General features: G+C 41.4%; 1 protein-coding gene across 3 annotated transcripts; it reads right to left on the bottom strand.

Moving 5' to 3' along the window:
• Positions 1–188: 188 nt before the first annotated feature.
• Positions 189–23,256, bottom strand: xpo1b (exportin 1 (CRM1 homolog, yeast) b). 3 transcript variants are annotated; one of them, XM_052081026.1, is made up of 25 exons: positions 22,681–23,256; positions 21,203–21,334; positions 20,921–21,022; positions 17,297–17,369; positions 16,592–16,653; positions 15,565–15,609; positions 11,836–12,017; positions 11,705–11,753; positions 11,505–11,624; positions 11,269–11,397; positions 11,022–11,180; positions 10,722–10,919; positions 9,287–9,425; positions 8,823–9,004; positions 7,909–8,065; positions 7,658–7,821; positions 7,427–7,561; positions 6,956–7,139; positions 5,077–5,183; positions 4,755–4,949; positions 3,506–3,674; positions 3,171–3,305; positions 2,486–2,645; positions 2,313–2,409; positions 189–1,429 (listed from the first exon to the last, which is right to left on the bottom strand). In XM_052081026.1, exons 2-25 carry the CDS (start codon positions 21,326–21,328, stop codon positions 1,283–1,285), a joined length of 3,216 nt encoding a protein of 1,071 aa, XP_051936986.1. In that variant the 5' UTR covers positions 21,329–21,334; positions 22,681–23,256; the 3' UTR covers positions 189–1,282. The 3 variants fall into 3 exon arrangements, with proteins under 3 accessions (XP_051936986.1, XP_051936984.1, XP_051936985.1); XM_052081024.1 differs by having other exon boundaries at positions 6,947–7,139; XM_052081025.1 differs by having other exon boundaries at positions 6,947–7,139; positions 22,427–23,256.
• Positions 23,257–24,719: the final 1,463 nt, after the last annotated feature.

Below are 24,719 nucleotides of genomic sequence, written 5' to 3' on the forward strand. Positions count from 1 at the left end.
TTGACCAATCTTGATGTCACTGTTACATTAGATTGATATTACCATAAATAAAACAGATAACACTGCTTATCAATTTGCATTTCCCTTTATTTTAATATTATAAATAATATTTTTTAAATATTCTATGTACCCATTTCTGGTAGTACATTGTACTTTGACGTGATGTGGACCCAAGAAAGCAAAGACACTTGTAAAACTCTAAACTTTAATCAGTTCAAAAAAAATTCACAACAAATGTAACACCTTGAGAAGGGAGATTTGCCATTCGAGACGGGTACTTACTAGGAATTTATACATTCTTGAGCCTAATTGTTTATTTGGACAGAACTCAACACGTACTGATGAAAAAGGCAAAAATACAAAATTAAATGTAAACCCGATTTATTATTTGTCATTTTGCTCTACAGGTAGTGTCTTGAAGCACTACTGCGTGGTAAACAATCGAAATGAGCACAACCGAACACGTTGAAAGCCGTCAACCAAGAACCCATAAATACCTCTGCCACTTTAAAACGTCTCAATCATGGAGGCTCGCAAATGAGCAACAATCCTCTTAGAGGAAAACAAAAGCCTGATGTCGACTACGCGACAGTACCCATACACACGCGCGCACACGCACACCAAAAGAAACAATAGAATAAGAGGAAAAAATATGTTCCCATGGTATTAAAGATGCTATACAATTGGGATGATATGCACATTGTTGCGTTCCTTAGAAAAGTGTTCAAACAACTCAGGTGTCCCACAAATCACAATGAAAAGATGTTGACATCTTTTAAGCCTTCATTCATTAGCCGTTCCATTCATTCTCCCACCAAGCGGTGTATGTGCCTCAAAAAGACGTTCCAACTCTACAAGTCTTGATGTTGATCAACACAAACCTCTCTCACTGTATATAAATATATATATTTAGCACACACATATATATATTTATATATCAACAAATATATGGGGAGGAGGGAGTAAGGGAAGTGGAGCAAAGAACGAAAACAAGATGGTTGACTTGTTCATGCAGTTCAGCGGCAAGCCGGACTGATAAAACTCAAGTTGTGGAAAGAGATTAGAGGAAAAAAGTCTCCATACAAAACGTAGATTATGTAAAAAGGGCCACGGTTCATTTACATGTTATTGGCGTTGTTTTGCACGACCGGCATCCTTTCCGTGGAGGGAGCGGAGCCTCCGTCAGTCATCGTGCTGAAGTGCCTCTCTTGGCTTTTGTTGTCTTTGCTGCGGTTAGTTGAGTTAGTCGGACAGTTTGACGCGGCAGCCCAGCGAGCGGGAGTCAGTCGCACATCTCCTCGGGGATCTCGTGCGGGTTGAGGATGCCTGGAACTGACATTTGGATTTTGTGTTTCTCTTCCTGAGCCTGACGAAGCGACGCTTCCCTCTCCTCCAGGAACAGGTCCGTCGTGTCCTCGCCAGCAAATTCCTGCGGAGCCACACACCAGCTGGTTACACCCCGCGAATCACACCGTTTATTGCTTTTAAAATCACGTGACCCTTTGGTGACAACTTTCCAACACTCTCTGAAAACTGAGCAACAAAGCGTTTCTATCGAAATACAAATCTAAATGTGAATCAGGGGAATTTATTTTCTCTTGCCAGATGTTAAGTAATTTATATTATCAGTCATGAGAACTGAATCCTGCCACAAATATAACCTCTCAAAAAATCCACAAATTGACACTCATACAAAGGTTTATATTTGGCTCCAGATTAGGGATGAATAATTAATCTTATTTAAATCAACATTGCAATGCAGTTGAATGCAATTTTCAAATCACAAAGAATGCAACTTGGCTAATTTTGGTAACTAATGAGGTTACCAGTAAGGAGAATGAATGAAAATTAAACAATGTATTTTTTTTAATCATTTATACTTACTATATTTAATGTTTCCATTTAACGAAACACTCACTCAGAATTTACACATCTGATATGCATTTATATGCATCTGATATGCAAGTTATTGTTTGTTTTTGGAAAAAAATATTGGAAGAGGACCTTCAAAAAAAAGAATTTCATATTAAATTGCAATCATAATCTTGAGGAGAAAAAAAATATCGCAATTACATTATTGCTCCACAATCATTCAGCCGTACTGTAGAGTCCAGTACGGGTGGGATCAAAGCATTTTTTGTTTTAGACAGAGACCTGGCCTGACGAAATGAGGCTCCTCCCCTCAGTTCAATATGGAGGCCTGGCACCATGATGCCACTCACTGGTGCCAAAGCAAAATCTTTATAAGACGTGGCCATAGTCATCGTTAAGGTGCTTTTGACTACTTCAAGCCATCCTGCAGATTTTCTCACCTTAATCTGGACGAGGAAGTCCCGAAGGTGCTCCTTGAAGGCAGGAATGTCCTGGTTGAGGCTGAACAGTCCAGTTACAAACACCTTCACCTGAGCACTACGGGGAACATATAAAAGCTGACGTTAGATGAGGAGCGGAGCAGAAGATGGGCTGTGCTTGCACGCGGACTTACTCCTGCAGGTGAGGGAAGGCCGTCTTGAGCAGGTTGGCTACGTACTCCTGAATGAACACCTGGTTGTTGGCGGGAGAGGCGGGGTTCAGTGCAGTGCTAATCTTGCCTTCCTCCACCAGGTTGAACATGTAAGCCAGGATAGACGCGTGCATGGTCAGACCTGAGGAGAACGGGGGGAGAAGGCACCAAAGGTCACGAGCGGTCTTGGGATGAAAATTACCGGTATCACGAGAGTACTAAAAGTAACATGAGCAAAGAAAACCATACACGCTGTAGTTGATTCTAAATGCCCAAAACATACAAATTAGAAACGCAAAGTACTTGTTGACATTGGGAATTGTAAAACTGGGCACTCTCCCCCACAGCAAGTACTTAAAATGATTACGACGAAGGGGATGCATTTCATAGTGGTGGCACTTTTCGTTATGAAATACAGATTTGGAAGAACATCGTTATGCAAGCTAAATTCGAATCGAATGTTTTACCCTTCAAGTTAGCTCATTCACTCCTAAAGACGTTTTTAAACGTCTTTTCAGACTTGGTCCAGAATTGGCTGGTATTGAATGAGTTAAATGCAGTAATCACGTGAATTAATATTCTAAACGCTTAGACCAATCACAATCACAATTTATCAGCAAATTGTTCCATTCCATCAGCGCGGTCACGATGCTGCGCGCAAACTCACCAGCCGTGTGAGACGTGTCGGTGACCACAGAGAAGATGTGTTGGAGGATATCACAGAAATACGTCTGGTAAAAGCTCTGAGCTGCGGCTTCCTCCTGGGCCACGTTCTGAAGCATCGTGTAGAGAATCTGCAGACCTGGTCAGCACAAAACAATTACACGGCACCATTTCAAAACTCACTTGCCATCAACAAAGTCTCCCCACTGTCATCCTTTGAAGGTGTGCTAAACTGCGATGGTCTATTGTCTCCGTGTGCCCGCATTTGTGACTGTGCCATCATACAGCATTCTTGCTCGGTGACATTTTCACAGGGTAAGTCGGGCCCAGTGTCATTACCGGTGTCAGCAACATTCCTCATGGTGTGTTTGAAGGCCCAGATGATGGAGTCCAGCACCAGTTTGAACTGGGCAGGGGGGATGGCGAGGAACGCAGGGAAGCAGTGCGAGTTGACGGCTTGCAGCAGGTAGAAGAAGTGAGTTCGGTGCTCGGGATACTCTTCAAAGTTCTGAAGGACACGATGACAAAACGCACTCAAGATTTCATGCGTGCGCTTCATTCAGTCACTCTACTATATACACTAGAATACACACTAGAAGTGAGTATATGGTCGTATTTCAGTCAAATGTATTGGTGTGCCTTGTGAAGTGAGTGGTCTGTGACTGTCAGCGATTACAACCAGTTAAGCGCCATCCCACTGCTCGTAAAAGTCGGCATAAAGGCATGGCCATAATAGGACATCCATGGACGGCAGCGGCGTAGGGAGCAGGGGTAAAATAATAGATTTGGGTTGTTCATAAAGAATAGTTTTTATTTCAGTTTGACTTTTGTTTCATCGATCCAGTTATTTTATTTGTTCTTAAGAGTAGGTTTGTTAGATGTTAATAGTTTGCTTTTTGAGTAAAAAAACAAAACACAGGTTTAGTTTTGTTGATATGATATGTAGTATTTGTCGAGTGCAAGTTTAAAAAAGGCCACCAAATTGTGTGTAATAAATTAAACTACAATTCTCAAATGACAATTTCTTCTTCTGTATGGCTGTACAGTAACACTGAAATAAATCAATTGAAAACAAACACCAAAAGCTCATGCATATGAAATTATTGATGAAAGAAGATGAAAACACAGAGGACATTTTCGCTGCAATTATACTTAGGTTGATGAACAAAATGGAGTGTCAGTGTTTTTTTTGAAGCACTCTCGTTTCTATTTCATTTCCATCAGGGAAATAATATATTGTCAAACTTTGGTCTCAGTTACTTTCCATTCAACTATAATGACGATGATGGGTTGGCAACCCTGAAAGAGGCAGAACAATGTTACTTCATTTGACGCGCTCCCTTTCCTGTTCTACAGAAAGCAATCTTTGCTGTCTGTCACACCAACAGCTGACACCACCTTGACTCGGGTGGTGGTCCCTGCTTTAAAGCTGGGGGACTGGAGACACATCGGTTAGCACTGTCCTCAGCTGGGGAATTTTGGAAAGACTCCAAATTGAAAGCTTTAGAGCAGTCTACAATCCATCAGTTGATACTAAGCCACCTCACTGCTTGCAGACAGGTATAAAATCTCAAAAGTCCAACCATACCTTGTTGATCATGTTTAGAGTGCACTCGAAGACAGCGTCAAAGATTTGGGGGATCTCAGTGGTGAGGTGTCCCCCCAGTTTGTTGACAATAGTCGCCATGGTGCTCAGAACCTCAGGCTCTCGGGCAGCTGGGACGTTGCGTTGATAGTCGATGAGGACAGCGTCTAGCAGCGGGGGGACAAAATTCTCTCCGACCTGCAATGGACAGGATGGCAAGTAAATCAAGAAGTTGCAGAGGTAAGGTGAGTCGGTGTTGATTTTCATAGAACAGCAGTGAGAGTCCTCATTGCTTTCAGTCATGGATTTCATTACAGTTTCTCACCATTTGCGGATCATTAGATCGGCTGACCCAGCCCGAAATCAATTTCAAGGTCTCTCGTTTCACAGTTCTCATGCTCCTAATCAGAGGCTGCTTGGTCACCATCTCACCTGCACACACAGAGCAACATGTCAAACACATCATACAACCAAATTCACAAGGGAAAGATTCTGGTGCCTGGATTTGCCTTTTGGTAGCTCCACCACACTACGGACCTCGAAAACCGCTTTTCCACTACAGGTTCCAGAACGGCCTGACGCCACCCGGCACAGGCCTTGCTTGGCACGGCCTGGTTTCCATTACAACAGGTGCCAATCATTTGGGGTGGAATCACCTGAAATGTGCAAGCCTCCACTGCACAGCGCATATTCACAGTGTGCAAGTTTCTGCCATAAAATTTCCGGGTTTAAGCGAGAGACACAGGCCCGCCCGCCACCAAGACAAAAATACACAGTAGAGTATTTACAACAATGCTTAACCATACTTACAATTTCAGATGTAGCAATGGATGAAATGGTGAAGCTTTTTTTTTTGCAAGCAACGCGCACTGCTAGCCGGGTCTATTCACTTAAGAGCAAGCTCTCATCCATATCGAATATGGAGAACTCTGTCTTAGTCACACTCTCATTTACTTGACCGCCTCTTCGAGTTCTGTCTCCAGCTCATCGTTGTTATCCTTCCGCGGCCAGAGGACCGCCAAGACTCTAGCCTGCTACTGGAGGCCTTTTCATTCAAGTGAATGGACTCGGCAAACGGTGGATGTGCTGGCAAGTTTTATTTTATTTTTTTACCACAAGCTTCTCTATTTCATCCACTGATACAAATAAAAGTGTAAGTATGGTTAAGTGTTGCTGTAAAACACAATTGTGTGAACTATATATCTTGTATTTTCAGGACTTGGCAGGGGCCGACAGGCGGCCCTTGTCTCGCAGGACATGCGTGTGCAGTGGAGCTACTTGCCACGCCGTTTCTGTCAGCCAATCAGATTACAGAGCTCTCACGACCCTACTCAGCCTGCATTTTAGAACCACCTCGGAGGAGGTTCTGAAGAGTGGTTCCATTGCAACCACACTGTCTTGGCAATAGTGTAAGGGAGACACGCCCCCTCAGGTGGAACTGGGGAGCACACAATGGAAAAGCGGCTTAAGACTCTTCAACCACCATTACCTAAAGCGGTTGCTATTATTTAGTTTCTCAAGGAATACTAACATCCTTTGAAACTTAAGATATGAAAAATCAATTTTCATTTTGTCATGTAGCTGAACTATCTTGAAGCAAGGTTGGCATAATTGAGTTCATGGATTAGAGGGAACCAGTAGAGGGCGTAATTATCTCAATCCTAACCTGCTTGCCGTTAAATGAGTGGCTATGAAAGATGCATCCATCCATTTTCTCTACTGCTTACGCTTGCTGTGTACTCTATTCATGCCAGAGGGAAATTAATCGCATGTATCACCTGTATACCTGTGCATATCCACAATTTTGTTCTGCTTGTAATATGCACTTGACTTTTAGAAGGTGCATGGGAGAAGACCTGCTTTAAATGAACTGTTCCCCCCCTCCACGGTCCCCATTATATGTAAACAAGGACATTATTATAAGGAAAATCTCTGCCTTGAGGTCTTTCCCTAGAAACTGTTGAATCGGTTTAAAGTGAGATAGTTATGGGCTAAGTATCTGATTAATTACTTATCCTAAATTAGAACAAACAGAAAATTAGTTGCTGTGCCATTACCTAAAATAATAGTTACTCCAAGATCTTTAAATAAAAAAAAAAGAAGAAGAAAGTATGACGACTCAATCACCACGTTGAATTTGGATACTCCTTCTATGTCCAAAGTCTAATCACATAAATGCCATAATGAACACACACCTCCCATACCATTTGTCTGAATGGCAGCAGATATGTTCTCGCTGAGGCACTTGTACACATTGAGCATGTCAAGGTAAATCCGTCCCAGTTGGATGACAAACGGGTGTCCAACAGCCTTACAGGCTCTGACATTGGTCTTTAGGATGCTGCCCAGTTGTTTCACAGTCTCTGGATCCTTCAAAATGTCCACATTCTGAATGTGGATGCGGCAGGAGAAAGCAGAGAAATTTGATTCATATGAATTCAAATGAAACTCAAACAGCACCACTCAAGTCTTCAAATAGTGAGTCACAAAACATAATTCCCTGTGGTCATACATTTAGGATGACGTTCAAATGTGCAACATGCTGAATGAAGGTGCATGAATAGGAAAACATGTCAAACGCAAATGTGCATGTAGGTTTACATGTACGTCGCACTATGTTGAAGAAATACAATATTCGAAAGAGACTGTAAAAGTCTGAAAAGTACACAAGTTACCTTGGTGGCCTGCTGAATGATACTGTCCCACACTTGATTTGGGAGCAACATGTATTTCTCGATAAGATGCTCCTGTACAGCCTGGTCTGTCTGTGCGCCGATCATATAACCGACAGCTTCATAGAACGTGTGCACCTTGAACACAAAACGAGATTAGGTGAAAAGACGAGTTGAATGCGACGACCATCTTTCAGTACTGCAACTATGAAACAAGCGCATCTCTGAACTGACCTGCTGTGGCTGCAGATCACAGATGATGGTGTTGATGTTGTTGAGGATCTCGTCAATAAAAGGCATCACCTCTCCCACCTGTACCTGGATGAAGTGTCGTCGACACTTCTGGGCAATCTTGATGAATGTGTCACAGGCCATGTCCTGAACCCCATCATGGGTCTCTGATGACCAGAGCGCATTAACAGCGCTCCGATTATTACGTGAAAACACGATACAGTACTAAATATTGTTCACTCTCAAAATCTCACCATGCATGAACTCAAAGAGCTTGTTGACCACCGTTTTGAGGAACTTCCAGTGGGCTCTGAGAAAGCGAGGATACTGGCCGACGATGTACATGATGTTGGAGGCGATAATGGCCTTGTTGTCTTTTCCCCGCTTTTGTTCACACAGACCTAACAGATCCTGGGACAAACAAGTCACATTTACAACAATTATACCCATCATAGCTGAAGCAAAGCAACTAAAATCCTTTTCTGCGCGCATTTTTCGTCAAGTCAGTGTACAGGGTGGCCACAAAAACACTTCCTCATGATATCAAAAGCATATTTAAAACATATTGTTGAATATGGTGTCAATAGATTCCCTTTGCCAAAGATGTATTTTATACTATTTTCATGACTAGCTGTTGACAGTGGTGGGTGGTGACGACCTTTTTCAGCAATATTGTGCACTTGGTGAAGAACAGCCAAACCAACTGATGGGCCATGCTGGTTATAAGACTATTCGGTGTTCTACGGGTGGCCTGCAACATCACTGAACCTAACGGCTTGGGACATCTTTCAAGAGCAAAGTTTACATATCTCCACTTTGTGCAAATCTGCATGAGATGCAAAACTACACCACAGAATCACATCAGATATGCTACAGAGGATAAAGAGGGGTGTCCTATCACAACAATAGAGTAACCACAGGGGCGCACGTTAAGTGAGGGCTGGTAATGCTCCCTTTTGTTACCCACGTGAACCTCAATGAAAAAAAAAATGCATCTGTAGCTCCTAAGTGTGAAAGAATGTTACAATAAATTTGCATCTTACACCTCTTCAAACTCATGAAGCATGTTGTGGACACCACGAAACTCTGTCTCACAAGATCAACTTTATTTGCTGATTAATACCACCCCTCATACCGGCCCCTCATAATTTATAACATCTTACAATACCTTTATGACTGTGACCAAGAACCTCTTTTCATCCTCTTCATGCATCGCCCCACTGATAGATCCAATGGCCCAACACAACGTGTTGAGATTCTTCCAGGACCATTCGGTGCCATTCACCTGGTTATGAAGCTTCTCAGTCATTATACGCTCTGTGTCTGCATAGTCCAAGTGAGTCAGGTATACTGCAGAGAGGCAGACAACATTTATGATCAGCATTTCGCTGGAGCAAATGCATGTCTAGAAAACTTGACTATTCGAGACAAGGAAGGAAAAGAAAATATTGAAGGAAAGACTTCTGAACGTCACTAATATTTAACTACAGCAACTGCACAAGTCAGTGATCAAACTAAACATTACAAGAGTTTGAGCAAATCTTTTTGTTACAATTTGCACAGTAAGTATTTATGGGGGTGATTTAGGAGGTTTACAAGAGTGAACTGAATTGAGATGGACAGAAGACCCACCGAGTGTTTCTCTCATGTTCTTGTAGAGGTTTATGGAATCTGTGTCCTTCATAAACTCTCTGACCACCTCCCCTTGGTCATTCTCCACCACTAGTACTTCCTCTGGTTTGGCCATCCTGCTCACCATCAGCAGACGCACCTGTTGGGCAAGGGTGTAAGCAAAATAAATAAATAAAACACAACTAGGCATGTATGAATGAGTTACACAACAATTTAATCATGGATATTTGCGTCAGAAATGATGCTTTGTGCAGCACAAAGTTTGTGCTCAAACGCGTAAACCAAAGCAGATTTATTCCACTCAAAGCGTAGCAATTTTTACAACTGATCAGAATTCAAGAATGAGAAAATTCGGGATGCATTGGAAAGCATCAAAAATCAAATCATATCCTTGCAGTGTTACTCAAACCTAATCATGAGATGGTTATAGATTGCAGCTCTTAATGCTGAGAGCGGGAAGGCATGTAAGCTAGGGCTGAACGATTTCAGGAAAAGATTGAATGGTGAGTTTTCTGACAGAAATATCAATTAAGATTAACTTAAGCCCCCCAAATCAAGGTTCAGGGCAATATTCCTCATGTACATCAAATTCAAAACATTAAAAGCTATTGAATAATGTAAGGACACTAAGGACACTGTGTGAAAGAGGGTCTCCTATTCAGAAATTGTTTTTAACTGGTTAAATAAACCAAGACTATGAAGAACATTAAAATCTAACTACAACAAAGATTCCCAATCTGATCCGGGCTAATGTAATAGATTCATTTGGGGATTTTTTTTGTGTCTGTTTACAGATTTGATGTCCGCTGTTGATCTTGCTACACTTGTCTGCTTTTAGTGATAAATGTTTTTTTAAAATTATTATTATCTTAATTTCCGCCAGGGGGGCCAGGATTTGTGACTTTGAGGTGAGGATCTGCAGGCAGGTGGATAATGTTTACCCATGGCAGCTAGCATTTGGAGCTAGTAGCTTGTGGCTCAGTACTGTGTGTGTTAGTGCAAGTATTTTCCCCCGTTGGCGAGCATCAGGTTCCAATACTAGTCAGAAGTAGCATGCCATTTTTGATTGGTGAGCGTGATGAGAGAGGGGAGAGACTGTGTTTGTGTGCGAGATTGTAGATACAACAGAATAGTGGGTCTTAGGGAGTGCTGCAATACATCCATAAATTCCACAAAACCTTTACCATCACGTGATCTGTAATCACAATTTCCATTTTTAAAAATCGTTCAGCCATAGTGTCAGCGCACATACTCAGGAGAAGAATCTGCTCACTTGCACACAGAAATTTTGCTCATGTGGATTCAATGCCAAAAGGCACGATATGTGATGTCTTTCACCGCCAGCAATACTTCTATAATGACTGAAAGATTGCAGGCATTATATTTGTAAACGTTTCAACTGATTCAAGGATTAAAATGAATCAGTAAGTGGTACCTTGGACAATACGGGCAGGTACAGCTGCCTGCGTGGCGGCACGTCAAAGTGCTGGTTGCCAGACAGCAACGGGGATGTGGACGTAGAGAACGGACTCTCTCTGTACAGCTCGGCTGCCAGATGGTTCCAATATTCCAGACAAATTTTAAAGATTTCGGTCTCTTCCACCTCTGACACCAACAGCATGTAGTGAAGAGCCTGAAGCAGGACAGTAAGATCAAGTTGGCATATCATAAACCTGTCGTACATGCCCTGATCCGAATACATTGTCTTCAAATCTTCTCCTGACCCGCAACTTACCTCCATTAATGTTTCTCTCAGGTTAAGCCGTGTTTCAATCAGTGTCCCATGCTCTTTCAGAAAGGTACAGAGGAACAGACTGAGGTTCTGGATAAAGTTCTGCTCCTCATCCTTTCCGTTGGCATAGGCCAGACGGATGTTAGTGTTGAGAGGAAGCATCTAAATAAATACGGATTGGGTTAGAGTTCTATTTCGCATGAGCCAAAAGGATGCGATTTTGCTTATCAGAGTCCATCATTAAGGTCACCTGCTTGAGCTGACACATTGTCAGGGTGAAGAGTGTGACAAACTGCTCCTCGTACTGGCTGACACTTACTCCGGCAATTTCTGTCAAACACTTCAGTGTCACGTTCCGGAACATGGGCACATTCAGGAACTAAAAACATTTAGAAAAGTTACTTTGCTGCATCAGACCCGTTTGATAATACTGTATGATGAAGCCTTTCATTCATTCACTCACTCACTCACTCAGCGCATGCCTACCTTATACACTAATGTGCTGATTAGCTTGGTTTCAAAGATATAGCCCAAAGGAATCCAGTTAAGGAAACGTAAGAGGGTCTCCAGAGTAGCATGAACCAGGGGGGCATTCTGGGAATTTTCCTGAGATACAAGATGATAAGATTTATAAGAGAAACACTCTGGAAACCAAATGATATGATAAGGGACTGGGAATTAAATACCATAACAAACTGGCAAAGCTGGAATATCTGGGAGAATTCATTGCACATACTGAAAGAAACACAAGGTCATTATTGTGGGCTGCATACAACAGATAGTCGGGGTTGTTTTTTAAGTACAATGCTCTACTAACCTGTCTTTCAGATGTTTCGCTTTGACCTGGGTCATCTGGCCACTGGAGAAATCAAAGACCTCCTCACTAAGCAGTTTGAGAATGACCATGTTGTTCTGACAAAGACTCTCACTGGTTCGGCTTGCTCCGACAATGTCGCTGATAAACGTGGGCCAGTGCTTGGGCCACTCCTGCTTCAAGATCTACACACACAAAATGATATGTACAATTAATGTACAAGTTATGGTCACGTAAGACTGCCGTCGGCAAGTGCTCTCACGAGCCTTGCATTTTTGTTTTTTTTTTGTTTTGTTTTGTCACTTTGTGTTTGTTGTTACGTCGTGTGGACCTGATGTGGAATTTTTTCAGCATTTTTTGGCCACTACATTAATCAAGGAAGAAACTCTGTGATTGGTGGTTGCGCCTTCTCGGCAGCATGGGTATACCAGCAGTGTTTTTGCCTGGGAGGAATGTCGGCGCCATTTGACTTGCTGGACAGTCCCGGGCGCTTGTGTCTTGCGCCTGTAATGGCCAAGATTTTTCACAGCCCCACTTTGTTCAGCGGAGAGATCGGTGCTGTTGAACGGTCTGCGGCTGGATGGATGTAAGGCTTGAGGAGCCGACGATGAGAAGAAATGAGCATTAGCGCGGAATGCCGATGCGGATGTGGAACTGGGAGTCGCAGCTTGGAATTGAAGTGGATTTACATGGGGACAGGAAATATGAGCCAATCTCTTTTTCGTCAATGGACGCTACAGCTTCGTGTTTGCTTTCAAAACTTAGCTTGTAGCAGACATGTGCACATTTTCAGCATGACGTCTCTGATCCACTGGTGAAAGGACACCTTGATCCTCTCCTCTTTCATCTATAACTGCTTTAGACAACAAAGTGTACGCAGAAAAGTAGTGAAGATTGCACGACTGTCTGTGTCCTATGTGTTGTGCTATTTTGACTTCAAAATGGCGCCGCGTGAGTGGCTGCCTTTCCAGCAGCTCCTATATTTTGTTGTTATACTACTTCCTTTCATAACTTTGCTGCTGTGAATCGGGAATTTCTCCATTGCGAGACTAATAAAGGTTTTGTTATCTTATATTGTAACGGAGCAACAGAGTGAACACACCATGAAATGGAGGGACCTAGGCTTTGATGGAATAAAATATATCTTTATTGCGGTTACATAAGAATCCGTTTGAAAACCTCTAAAACTGCAAGACAAATCCTTCCTCCAGAGAAGAGATGCATAATCTGAATTTGTTGTACCTCAAGAACTAAGCCACAATAGCGCTCATGTGGCAACTTAAGCAGCAAGCCGTTCTCAGCAGACTTTACATGGATCCCAATGACTAATTCTGATTGGCCGATATTTACCATTTTGTGATCCACTGTGCTGTCTTAATTCACCGAGGCATCAATCCGCAAATGAAGGCATTACAGCTGCAGTGTTTCCACATACACATTAATCTGTGATGAGCCCCCACAAATTTGCAAAGATTTTGATGTTATTTTTTTTTATATTTAAATCGCTGTATTAATATTCTTTTGCTGTGGGGAGATGCCGCTCTGCCCCTTGTGTGTCCCTGATAATCGCTACCCATACCGATCTCCACTCTGGTACAATACCGCAAATACAGCACCTGAAATGAGTGAAGCATCATGGTGCTATCAGAGGCCTCGACAGCTCAAACAGCACCAAACCCTGATGGCAACTGAACCTCCCAATCCAAGAAAACGACCAGGTTCTCACTTTTATACATCACAAAGTGAGGAGCCACCCCCGTATTGCCCCTGCAGACTAAACTCACGCCCACGTCCTCAGAGCTGGAACCGATTAAACTAGCGCTGTATATAAATATTAATGTGTTCCGTTTTATTATTTTATGTTTAATGTTCTATAAAGCACTTTGTTACAGTTGCAGCTGTTGTCAAAGCATTATATAAAGATTTTTTTTAATGTATTGCAATTTTTCTGACAGATGTTGGGATTTTGATTCAATTAGCTACTTTGTTGAAATCAAGCTTCAGAGCATTATTCACAATGTACAATCACATTTACAGACAAGCCAGAAAATGAAATCATACCATGAAAATCATTCAAACTATTACTCTGATAATGCAATGGCAAGGTTTTGTGAAGGAGGCAGTACTTTTTCAAGGTTTTCAAAATGGTTCAAATTTGGCACAACCTACTGTACAACTTGCCATCATGTGTAAATATGCATTTGTGTTTAATACTGTATATAAAAACATCCTTTTAACCCAAAAATATTTTACATTTTGTACAGATGTACATGTTCTTTGTACAAAAATGAAAGATTATATGTAAATATTTTTATTGAAGATGGCTGAACAAAAAATGTTCTTAAGCAGCTAATATTGTGCACTCAGGTGATTGACAATGCATATTATATATTTGTTTTAAATTGTTAAAGGCCAAAGATGTTCCTTATTTTAAATAAAAGATGGCCCTGCCATCTTTATCTCACAAACCGGCCACAGTACGTGAGGGCACAGGGCTGTCAGTCGGACAGGCTTCTCTGCAGCACCGGGGCACCGCAGGGTACTGTCCTAGCTCCATTCCTGTTCACTCTCTACACCTTGGACTTCAGCTACGTCACTCCAACCTGCCACCTTCAAAGGTTCTCTGATGACTCCATGATCGTTGGCCTCATTACGGACGGAAATGATCCTGAGTACATGGGTTTGGCGGAGGACAACCCCAGTAAAACTAAGGAGTTGGTTGTGGATTTCTGCAGGAAATTGTCTTCACCTGGACCAATCAACATCCAGGGTGCGGACAAAGAGAGGGTGACCTCCTACAAGGACCTGGGTGTTCTTCTCAACAATAAACTAGACTGGTCTAACAATACAGACACTCTGATCATGAAAGGACAGAGCCCCGGCTCTTCCTGCTCAGGAAACTGAGGTCTTTTGGTGTTCAGGGGTCACTCCTTAAGACCTTCTATGACTCCGTGGTGGCCTCAGCCATTCATTATGGCATAGTCTGCTGGTTAGGCAGCATCTCAGCCCGGGAAGGAGAGAGACTGGTCAGGAGGGCCAGCTCTGTCCTGGGATAATCCCTGGAGACTCTGGAGGAGGTGGGTAACAGGACGATGTTAGCCGAGCTAAAAGCTATGATAGACAGACCCTGCCGTCCTCCTCCAGGCCACCCTGACAGCACTGGGCAGCTCCTTTCGCCAGAGACTGATAGAACTGCGCTGCAAGAAGGAGAGGTACCGCCGCTCGTTTCTGCCGACTGCTGTCAAGCTATTGAAAACCTGGACTCACCCCCATTCACCCATTTTTAATATGCTTATATTTTATGAATTTATATACTTTTTGCTGTTCTACTTCTGCTCTTCATTATGTTGCTGCTGTAAATTGGGAATTTTTCCATTGTGAGACAAATAAAGGTTTTCTTATCTTATCTTTCCTATATTTCAATCAATAATTCAAGGTGTGTCAAATCAACACGGCAGTTCTCAAAGTTGTGAACCACTTAATAGATGATATGGACAAGACTTAACATTGGCCAGCATTCTTTATGGAATACTGAAGCCTTTTAGTAAATCACGAAATACGGAAACCAAAGCTTCACCGGTCTGGAATGATTTGACAAGATATGTTAACAGGTTTTGCAGCCATTTTATCACTACCCCTGAGACAGACACCTAATGGAAACATTTTCTGGGCATTCCTATACACATTTCATCATCCCATCATTTTAAGTAGAAATATTCTTTGAAGACTTACCTGAACAAGAATCATGTTCAGCTTTCCGATGTACACCTTTTCTTTCTAAAAAGTTCAAATGTACAACAAATCAGATCTTGGCTTGTTTCAAAGGCGACAATGCTGACAATATTTGGCCGTGGCAATTTGTTAACCAGGACTATTCAAAGCTGTGAGTGCCACCAGTTGATTTTATGTGGTTGTGGTAAGTTGGGAAGGGGGCAAACTAAACACCACTGCGAGACTCCAGTGTCTTGAGAAACGTAATGACTTGAATTAGGAGTTTTGAGATGAGCCAACATCCAACCATGTTTTTTTTTAACTAACTTGCAAGCACTGCCTCGAGACACAAGCACTGTATGGTGGGATTGACTCAACTCACTTCACAAGAAGCCACACTTTGACAGATGCACAAGTGAACAATTATTCAACAAAAGAGGATTCATTCTGTTAATTGACTCCCGTGTGAAGTTTATGGTTAAACTAAACTAAACAAAGAGAATTACACTTTGCGGATTGAAAACCGCCTTACAGTCCTGAAGTTTAATGCTAAAAAGCATCTATGCCCAAGTCCAGTCGTCGAGAGTCCCTGTCCAGACCGTTTTGGATGTCTCCCTCCGCCAACACAGTTTAATCAAATGATCCATTCATTCGTAGGCAATGGAGAATCCTGACAGAGATGCTGATCATTTGAATAAAGTGTGTCAGAGGAGGGAGACATCTAAAACCAGCTGGGACTCTTGACGGCTTGACTTGGGGGACCCTGAGCTATGATTTTACTTTTAAGCAACGAATTAGACGCAGACGGCGCAGAAACACATGTAGACAGACGTAACAGAGCATTCATAAATTCATTATCTTCTGTGAAAAATCCCTGTATTAAGGCCGCATTGATAAAGCTGAGAGGAGTTGAGCTGTGTCAAGGAACAATATACATGTATATTTCTGTATTATACTCCCCCCCCCCCAGACTAGACTAAATTCATCATTTACATGAGTCTAAATTCCACTTTTTGAATAGAACACGATACAAAACAGCGTTACATACCTCCACATTTGCAGCATCAGATGACGTCTTAATAATGAGACCGACAACGTACTTTTTTATCCCTGGAAAATAGAGATAGTACAATCACTGTCAACTTATTCCAATAAAAAGTGACATAAAAATAGCCTGACATAAAAGTTGCCTGCCGCTAACATCCTTCAATACAAACTATGCTTCTCCATTCACAAACAATCAACTACACAGTTGTTCTAACAATGTTGCGGGTTTTGAATTGCTTGTTTAATAGAAGTTACATTTACACAGGCAATGTGCCAGTGTAAACAAAGTGTTTTAAAAACTATTTTCAGCTCCCTCACATTACTTTTTCAGGCCAGCAGGAACGTTGAATTTCTATATCAATGTAGCTGGATGAAGCAAGTGGAGCTGAAAAAAAGCCAATACTTTTCCACAAGGTGGGAAAAGGCATTCTTCCCAGTCACCATTCATTGGATTTGCTACAAAATTTATTCATGCATTTACATGCAGAAATAAGGAAATCTCAAGGCCAATTTAAAAAATAATGACGAAAAAAAGTTCTTCTGGATCAATGAGAGACCAGCAACGGTATCACCCATACGGCATTGGCTTGGCATGATGGAAACCACCGAGATGATACTGTGCTACGGCAAACGTAACTGGGATATGATTGGATGTTTTTAGAATGTTTTGACAGCATCACATGTAAAAAGTAGAATAAAAATATACCTTCACATTGATTCCGTGGTAGAATTTTCCATCTTGTTTTGATAACAGTTTCCAAGATCTGTAGAGCATAGTACTGGAACAAACAGAGAGGTACAAGATACAGCAAACATGACCGTTTTGTGCAAACCTTTAGAAATGCATGAATAAAATGGAAAAATCATGTGCTAATTTATTTTGGAGCTAAAAAGTTGACAGAACCTCATCTTTCATGTTGATGCTCTATCATTTTGTATGCAGTAAGATGAAAGTATTCAAGACTTCCGTTTCTCCTAGCATCATAACAGACCAGGTAGAAAATAAGAAAATCCATGAATTGCAAGGGTGATTCTCATGGGCAAGAAGGTACAGCTATAAATGCGTCTTTATCACAAGATGAACCAAGGTAATGGAGGGTTGAGCACGATGAATGGATTGTAACAGCATAGCAACTGGTTCCAATATGACACCAGTGACAAATATTTTAAATTGTGCTTGCAGAAATGTCAAAACCCAGCTACGGTCACCTCTTCATACATGGAGTTCTGTAGTGAGGTGAACCTTTGACTTTAAAAGCAAACAACATAAATTTAATTGATTCATCACCATATATACAGCATGAGTGCCAAATCCAGAGACACAAACAATTAATGCAAAGCCCTATAATGTGGGCTTCGACCAATCTCAACCTTTTCAGCAACACAACAAACACATTAAGTCAAGTAAGTCAATTCCATCATGTAGAGGAGTCTGGGAGACGGCTCGCTGTTGTTGCTGTGGACCAGTGGCGCTACCGACTAGAAATTTGCTTGACTTATCAGAAAAGGCGAAGCGAATTATCAAGGCTATCTCGGCATTTATTTTCAAAGATTTACATCCCTTTTCCGTCGTGGAAAATGAGGGACCTTTACTTGGAACATTGCTACTTACAGTACATTGGAGCGCCGGTACCCCCTGCCATCCTCACGCTATTTTACCAACACGAGGATGCAGACACTCTCCAACCAAACAAAAACAAAACAGAAGTCCAGATGCCACTGTTGCTAGAGAACGAGATTTAGACTGCAGGACATATTGTCACTGCACAACGCACCACACCATTATCTGAGCATGTTGATAAGGACTGACAAGCTAAGCACATTTGAATTGACCTGCATTGACATTTTATTGTGGCCTGATTTTGGGGGGAAGTTTTTGTAGCACTGGCCTGTTGGAAACACCTTTAAAATGAATTGTTATTTATTGTCAATTGGATTCTGTGACAAGCATTTAGTCTGAAGTAAAGGTGGTATTTTTGTAAGATGGAGCCAGATGAAGACTTTTTTTCTTAGTTTTAAAATACAATCGAGTCATAGGTAGAGAACTATACATGTAACTCAGGTGAGCCTTGATAATTTGTTGAAGATTGAATGAACTGCTGATACAGAATAAGTATTTTATTACCATTTCATGTTTACATACATTAAAAATCAGCAATGCACTTTTTGAGCTGCTGGTACTGAAGTACATGCACATTTGGTAATGTTTGTATTCGTTTATTTAATTTATTTATTATAAATAAGAAATTATTTTATTGATTTATTTTTAAATTATTATTTTATTTATATTGAAGAGCCAAAACATATGTTTTTTGCTTGGTTGTTTTTTCCCCCCCAATATGCTGCCAGTTATTTTGGTTTAGCAATATTTTGTCTCAATGTTATTCATTACAGCATTTCACAAATTTTGTAACTTTCCAGTTTGCGCGAATTTTCATCAATAAAATATAAAGGAAATGAATTCATCACTTTTTTCTTACAAATCTCAAGTGAATCGTTAGTAAGACAAAACAAAAATCTGCATTGTGAAAAAGTGCATCAATGTAGATAAAGATGCCTGAAAAAAAAAAATCACATTGGTAGGTTAGGGTCATTAAAAAAATTAAACCAAAATAAATTATTTCAAACCTTTTCCATCATTAAATGTGACCAGAAATCTCTCAGCGGTTAAGAAAAAATAAACAAGATAAATGTGGTTGCACAAGTGTGAGAAATCTCTTCTGAAATTAGAGATCTGGCAGTGTTCAGAATTAACCATCTACATTCATAGTCATGCTAAATAGGAGTCAGCACACACCTGCCAACACTTTTGATTAATCCCAAATAAAGTTCAGAAGTTCTATTCGGATTTTCCTGACATTGTCCACATGGAGCACTGCACAAAGGTATCAGTCAGAGGGGTATAAATTAATCCCCAAGAAATTGACTATAGCACAGAAATCAGTGAAGACAGTCATCATCAAGTGGAGAACAGGTACCACAACGGTGACAATGCCAAGAAATGGACACCCCTCCAACGTTGATGAAAAGACTAGAAGATAACAGATCAGGGATGTTCCCAAAAGGCAGATAGCAGCATTTCTGGCAACTACTGGACGTTTAGTATCTGTGACATGATTTGGAACAGTTTTGGCAAAGAAGTATGACCAAATGTTGCCACAGATGCTGATATTCTCCCTATGTTTGCATAGGTTTCCAGGTCCTCCGACTACTAAAGGTGTGCATGCGAGTGTAAATGATTGTCTAAGTGCCCTGCAATTGGCTGGTGACCATTCCTGGATGTCCTCTGCCTCTCACCCAAAAGTTAGCTGGGATATGCCCGGGCTCATCAGTGAACCTAATGAGGAAAACTGCACAGGAAATGAAGGGATGGATGTTCTGATCTTGACGAATTCCTTTTTTCTCTTCAAGAAGACCGAGGCCACACTAGCAAAGTAGATCCTGCTAATATTTGCAGGAGTTTTGTTCTACTTCCAGTGGGTCCAAAATGCTCTTACAATAACACAGTCACACTGCTGAATAAACGATAGTGACTTTTCCAAATTGAAAGGCCTTTAAAATCAACATCAACCAAAATACTTGTGAAAAATATACAGTACTTCAATTGTCACGCCATCTTCACTGTGATGTCCCGTGAGACAAACATCTTTCTTTGGCCACCACCAAAGGCTCCCAGAAAAAATCAAAAAGCCAAACATGATGAGGATCATGCCAAAATATTCGCTATAGCAGTAGCATGGCAACAATAGGAGTATCCACTTTTGTTCAGTTCCGTCCGAACTTCTGCTGGCTCTTTTCATTTTGTCTTCAATGCTCACTATACTATGAATGATCAGATAGAGAGCTGTGAGTCAAAGTCTAAGAGATTTAGTACCAAGAAAGATGAATAACAGAACGATCAACACATGGTTGTGGGGCCTGATCAACCACAAAGACATTGAAGAAAGTCTAAACTGTCCAAAATGATTCCCCTGTTCATATATTGCCATGGTCAACAGCCACACAGACTAAACAAATGTCCGTATGTGTACCAAACTCTTGTCTTGTGGAAATAACACAAAGTATATAGTGGAATGTCTTCACAAACCCTCCCATTCTGTAAATGTGACAGAGTGAATAGTTTTATTCTACATATTGATTACTTTTATTCTTGAATGACTGTTCAGAAAGTTATGTTTCATGAAACATTGCCTGTACAGGTTTTAAAGTTTTTATGGTGGTGACAGTTTGACACTAGAATGGATAACTAAAATTTCCAGTCTCCCTGGAATTTTTTTTCCGACCTTTTAAATAATTTTGGTCAACTAGTGTATAAAAGTAGATGGCTTACTTTGGTGTTCATATTCTGGGAGAACTCCAGGATGGTGTCCACTCGTGTCCAGGCATCTGGGTGTTCTTTGAGGTGTGTCAAGACTTCTTGCGCCATCCTTTGCTGCAAGAGAATTGTTCAAGACACTAAAGAATTCCAATTTATAAGAGATGGGGGATAGAATGTGTTGAGGTACAGAAGTGTAGAGATTAAGACTTGAGCTGTGAAATTCAGAAAAATACTAGGCCACGGAAATTATTTTTTCAAATGTATTTGCAACACTTAATTTGCAACTTAATTTACCTGTGGTCCCACCCCATGGTATAAACAGTTCACCACATTATCCAGCAGGTTGATATCCAGTTTCTGGTTGAAGTCCAGCAGCTGCTGTGCTGCATGGTCTGCTAACATTGTCATAATTGCTGGCATAGAGCTCTGCAACAACGACAGGAACGAGAGGGGGAGTTATGGAAGCACCAAACTCATTCAACAGGCAAAGTCATGTGCACCATGTTTTGAAACAATTCCAAACAGGTGACAATGAAACTACAACATCTACTCAACCGACTATCTGTCAACAACCAGGCAACATGTTTGAAAGTATCAAAAAGGACATCAAACTGTCAGGTTTAGAAAACTTCTAGTCACGATGGCCAGGGCAAAGTGAAATTATAGCACCCAATAAACTGTACAAAGCGCAACAGTACAGATCAAAACCGTTACCTTAACATAGTTGTTTGATTAAGTAGTTAACCAAGTCACGTGTCGGATACAAAAGTCGACGTCACTTTGTTTACATCTCGAAGAAACCTAACGCATCCAAAGTCCAACTAACAAAAGTGAGCAATTAACGAGCAGCAGTTTCAACCATATCAGCATTCGTTGTGCACAACTTGACACACAAAAAGTGAAACATTAAATTGCCCTGAAGGTCTATTTTGTGAAGCTCTGGCGTGGCTAACAGTTCCCATGTGGTCCAGCAATGGCGTGGTACAACCCCTCCCACCACAAGCCACTAAGCGCCATCGCTTTGGTCAGCGGAACGTGAAAGGAGTTTTGGTACTGTCCCTTGCGCTTACCTAAAATTTACAGTTTGTGCTTTTAAGATGGTTGGCTGCGTACGCGTGACACGTGACAAAGAGAAGGCTAAGAGTGGCGAGCAAGTGAATGCCTAGCAACACCAACTTGACATCCGCTGCCATCACGTACACGAGTGATGCTGGCGAGCTGGGAGAGGCGTGGATTCAATCGCACTACGTTGCTTTCAAACCAAGTTCAAACAAATTTCGGACAACACGCGTGACTTCCACCGTCGCTACACAGCACACGCTTGTTCCGCGCGTGGCCATTTGATTACACAAAGTATGTTATCAATGTGATTTAAGAACCGTTTAGTGAGCACAATGAAAAGCTCTGCAAACATGACCTAAAACAATACAATATCCGCTAGCTATGCCCGGCACAGGTATAGAACACAGCCAGCCTAACGACAACTTGGCGCTTTGCACTTCACTCCAATTTACGTACCTATAGTCCGAGGCTCTGATTGAAAAGTGCGGCGTTAGCTACAGAACGCACAAGATATAGTGAGCACTTCAAATCACAGTTGATAAGAAAAGCTTTCCTATTTGTGCAGCGTTGACTATCTCCAGCTCCAGCAGCGAGGGATGTCTGACTGCTAATAACCACTGATTGGATCCCCAAACTACTATCAAGGCAAAGCCAGCAATCCGTCATTCCAAGACATTTTAACAAAACAAAACAAACGTTGATTCACAAACCTAATAAATGCGTTACTCTTATTAAATTTCCAGCGGGGCGGTATGGAGGTTGTGTGCCTGCGCCTCCTTTCCTCTCTCAAGCAACTAACTCGCAACCGGTTGAAACCGGTTCAGACTGGGAGATTCCATCTCGGTTTAGTTTTCAGCCGATGGCGCCGCGTAAAGTTTGGACTGGAGTTCCGCCCATTGCGCGCGGTGATTGGCTGCATCTTGAGCTGAAAAATCCCGGCTGCGCTTTCATTGTACAGAAAATCCGTCAATCAATTTCAATTGGCTCAAGCGCCCACGCGACAACTCCGCCAGGAGAGAAAAAGAGGGCAGACTCCTATGTAGAATGGATTTCTTCACGAATCTCGGTCAGACTAGCGAACGGTTAAAACATCTTTAATTGCAGTAATCGAGGTTTAAAGACAAAGCACTGTCATTAACATCGCATCTTATTATTGTCACATACGCGAAAGACAGTTAAAAAATCGACGCCGTTCAATAATTCTATCCCCCAGAGTCTAAATTTGAGTTGTTTCCAAATTGTAACATTATTTTTTTTTATATCGGCATGTGTCTCCGACGATGAGATCCATTGCAAGTCCCATCCATGTGCCTGCCTGTTGCTTGTAAGCTGGTAATTTTCCACCAGCCACGAGTGGGAGTGGTTACACGATCACGAACGCACGAGGTTACAAAAAACGACCTGGAGGAGAATTTGCTTGGAGAATGGGAAATGACAGGTGGACTTTAGCTACAAATATAATTCGTAGTAACCTAAATAGATCATGAAGTACAACATTTCGGGTTTAGCCCGTCCCGAACCATACTCTGGCCATTGCTGTCAACTAGGATGCAAACATGACAGCACCCCCACCCGCTCCGGTCACGTGGTCCAGCGCTCTACTTGATGGAAAAATACTGGATTTGGTGTTGAGTGCAGAGACAGTACACAACCTAGTACAAAGTCATTCACGGAGGATTTTTCTTCGGGCGTCTTGGGTATCACCCAGCAACAACGTTTTATATGTACGTGATCCATAAAGGACCATGCTTGTTTGTTTTTATACGTTCTTTTTAAGTTTGCTGCAACGACGGTACTAATATAAAGTCACATTATTTCAAATTCTGCTTGGGCAATATTCATATGTGCGATTTGCTAAAAATGCTATGCGACATTCACTGCAATTCGTTTAGTGGCAAAGGGGTTGCCATTCGATATGCAAACAAATACATTGACAAGCATAGCAATGTACGCTGAATGAATCTGTACTGTAATGCAGCAATGACTATAAGGTGCATTGACGAGGAAGGGTGTCAAGCTCATTGTCATTCAGGGGCAAATAACATCCACATTTGATGTCACGTGGATTGGACCTGTAATATCATAGCATAGCCTAATGATTGCAAATAATAACTTGTCTTTTTCATTTGTTTTATGCCATTGTATCAATAATAGGATTGCACCAGTCCAAACTCTTTTGTAATTAAGCTGTTGACTAATATTTAATTGCACATTTGACAGTTATCAGCACAGCAAGTATTCATTTTCACAGAGCAGAAATCGCTATCCTGTATCGTTATATGCCAGACAGTTGTCTTATATCAATGTCTTCAAAATTAACACTAACATATTTCAGTCTGTTGTCCATGTGTCACCTAAAAGTACATTCCAGTTTGTCCTTCATGCTCCACGTTGTCTGAACCCCCACTACACTTACATTACAATTGGCAAAATTTAAAAAAGGTAAGAAAAGAAAAATGAAAATAATGTTTTAAAAACGCCGCTGTCTATTTTGTCAGGCGCCACTTTTGTTCTGGCTGTGATTTCCTCGCATAATAAACCGAACCTGTTCAGTGTACAAATTTTCATCTAAGCAAAAAAAACATGAGCTCAATTAAGATTTCACTCGCAAGTCAAGATAGAGTTTATAGAATCAGTGCTATTCTTGTTACTGATAACAAAGTGCTGTTTTGTAAGTCAATTTCTGAAAGTAGCCTATATGGAGTAACGAAAGAAAGGAAATAAGTCTAGCTGCCTTCCGGCTCTCTTT

This window comes from Hippocampus zosterae, chromosome 11, assembly GCF_025434085.1.
Source record: "Hippocampus zosterae strain Florida chromosome 11, ASM2543408v3, whole genome shotgun sequence".
In the NCBI taxonomy this organism is placed as follows: Eukaryota; Metazoa; Chordata; class Actinopteri; order Syngnathiformes; family Syngnathidae; genus Hippocampus; species Hippocampus zosterae.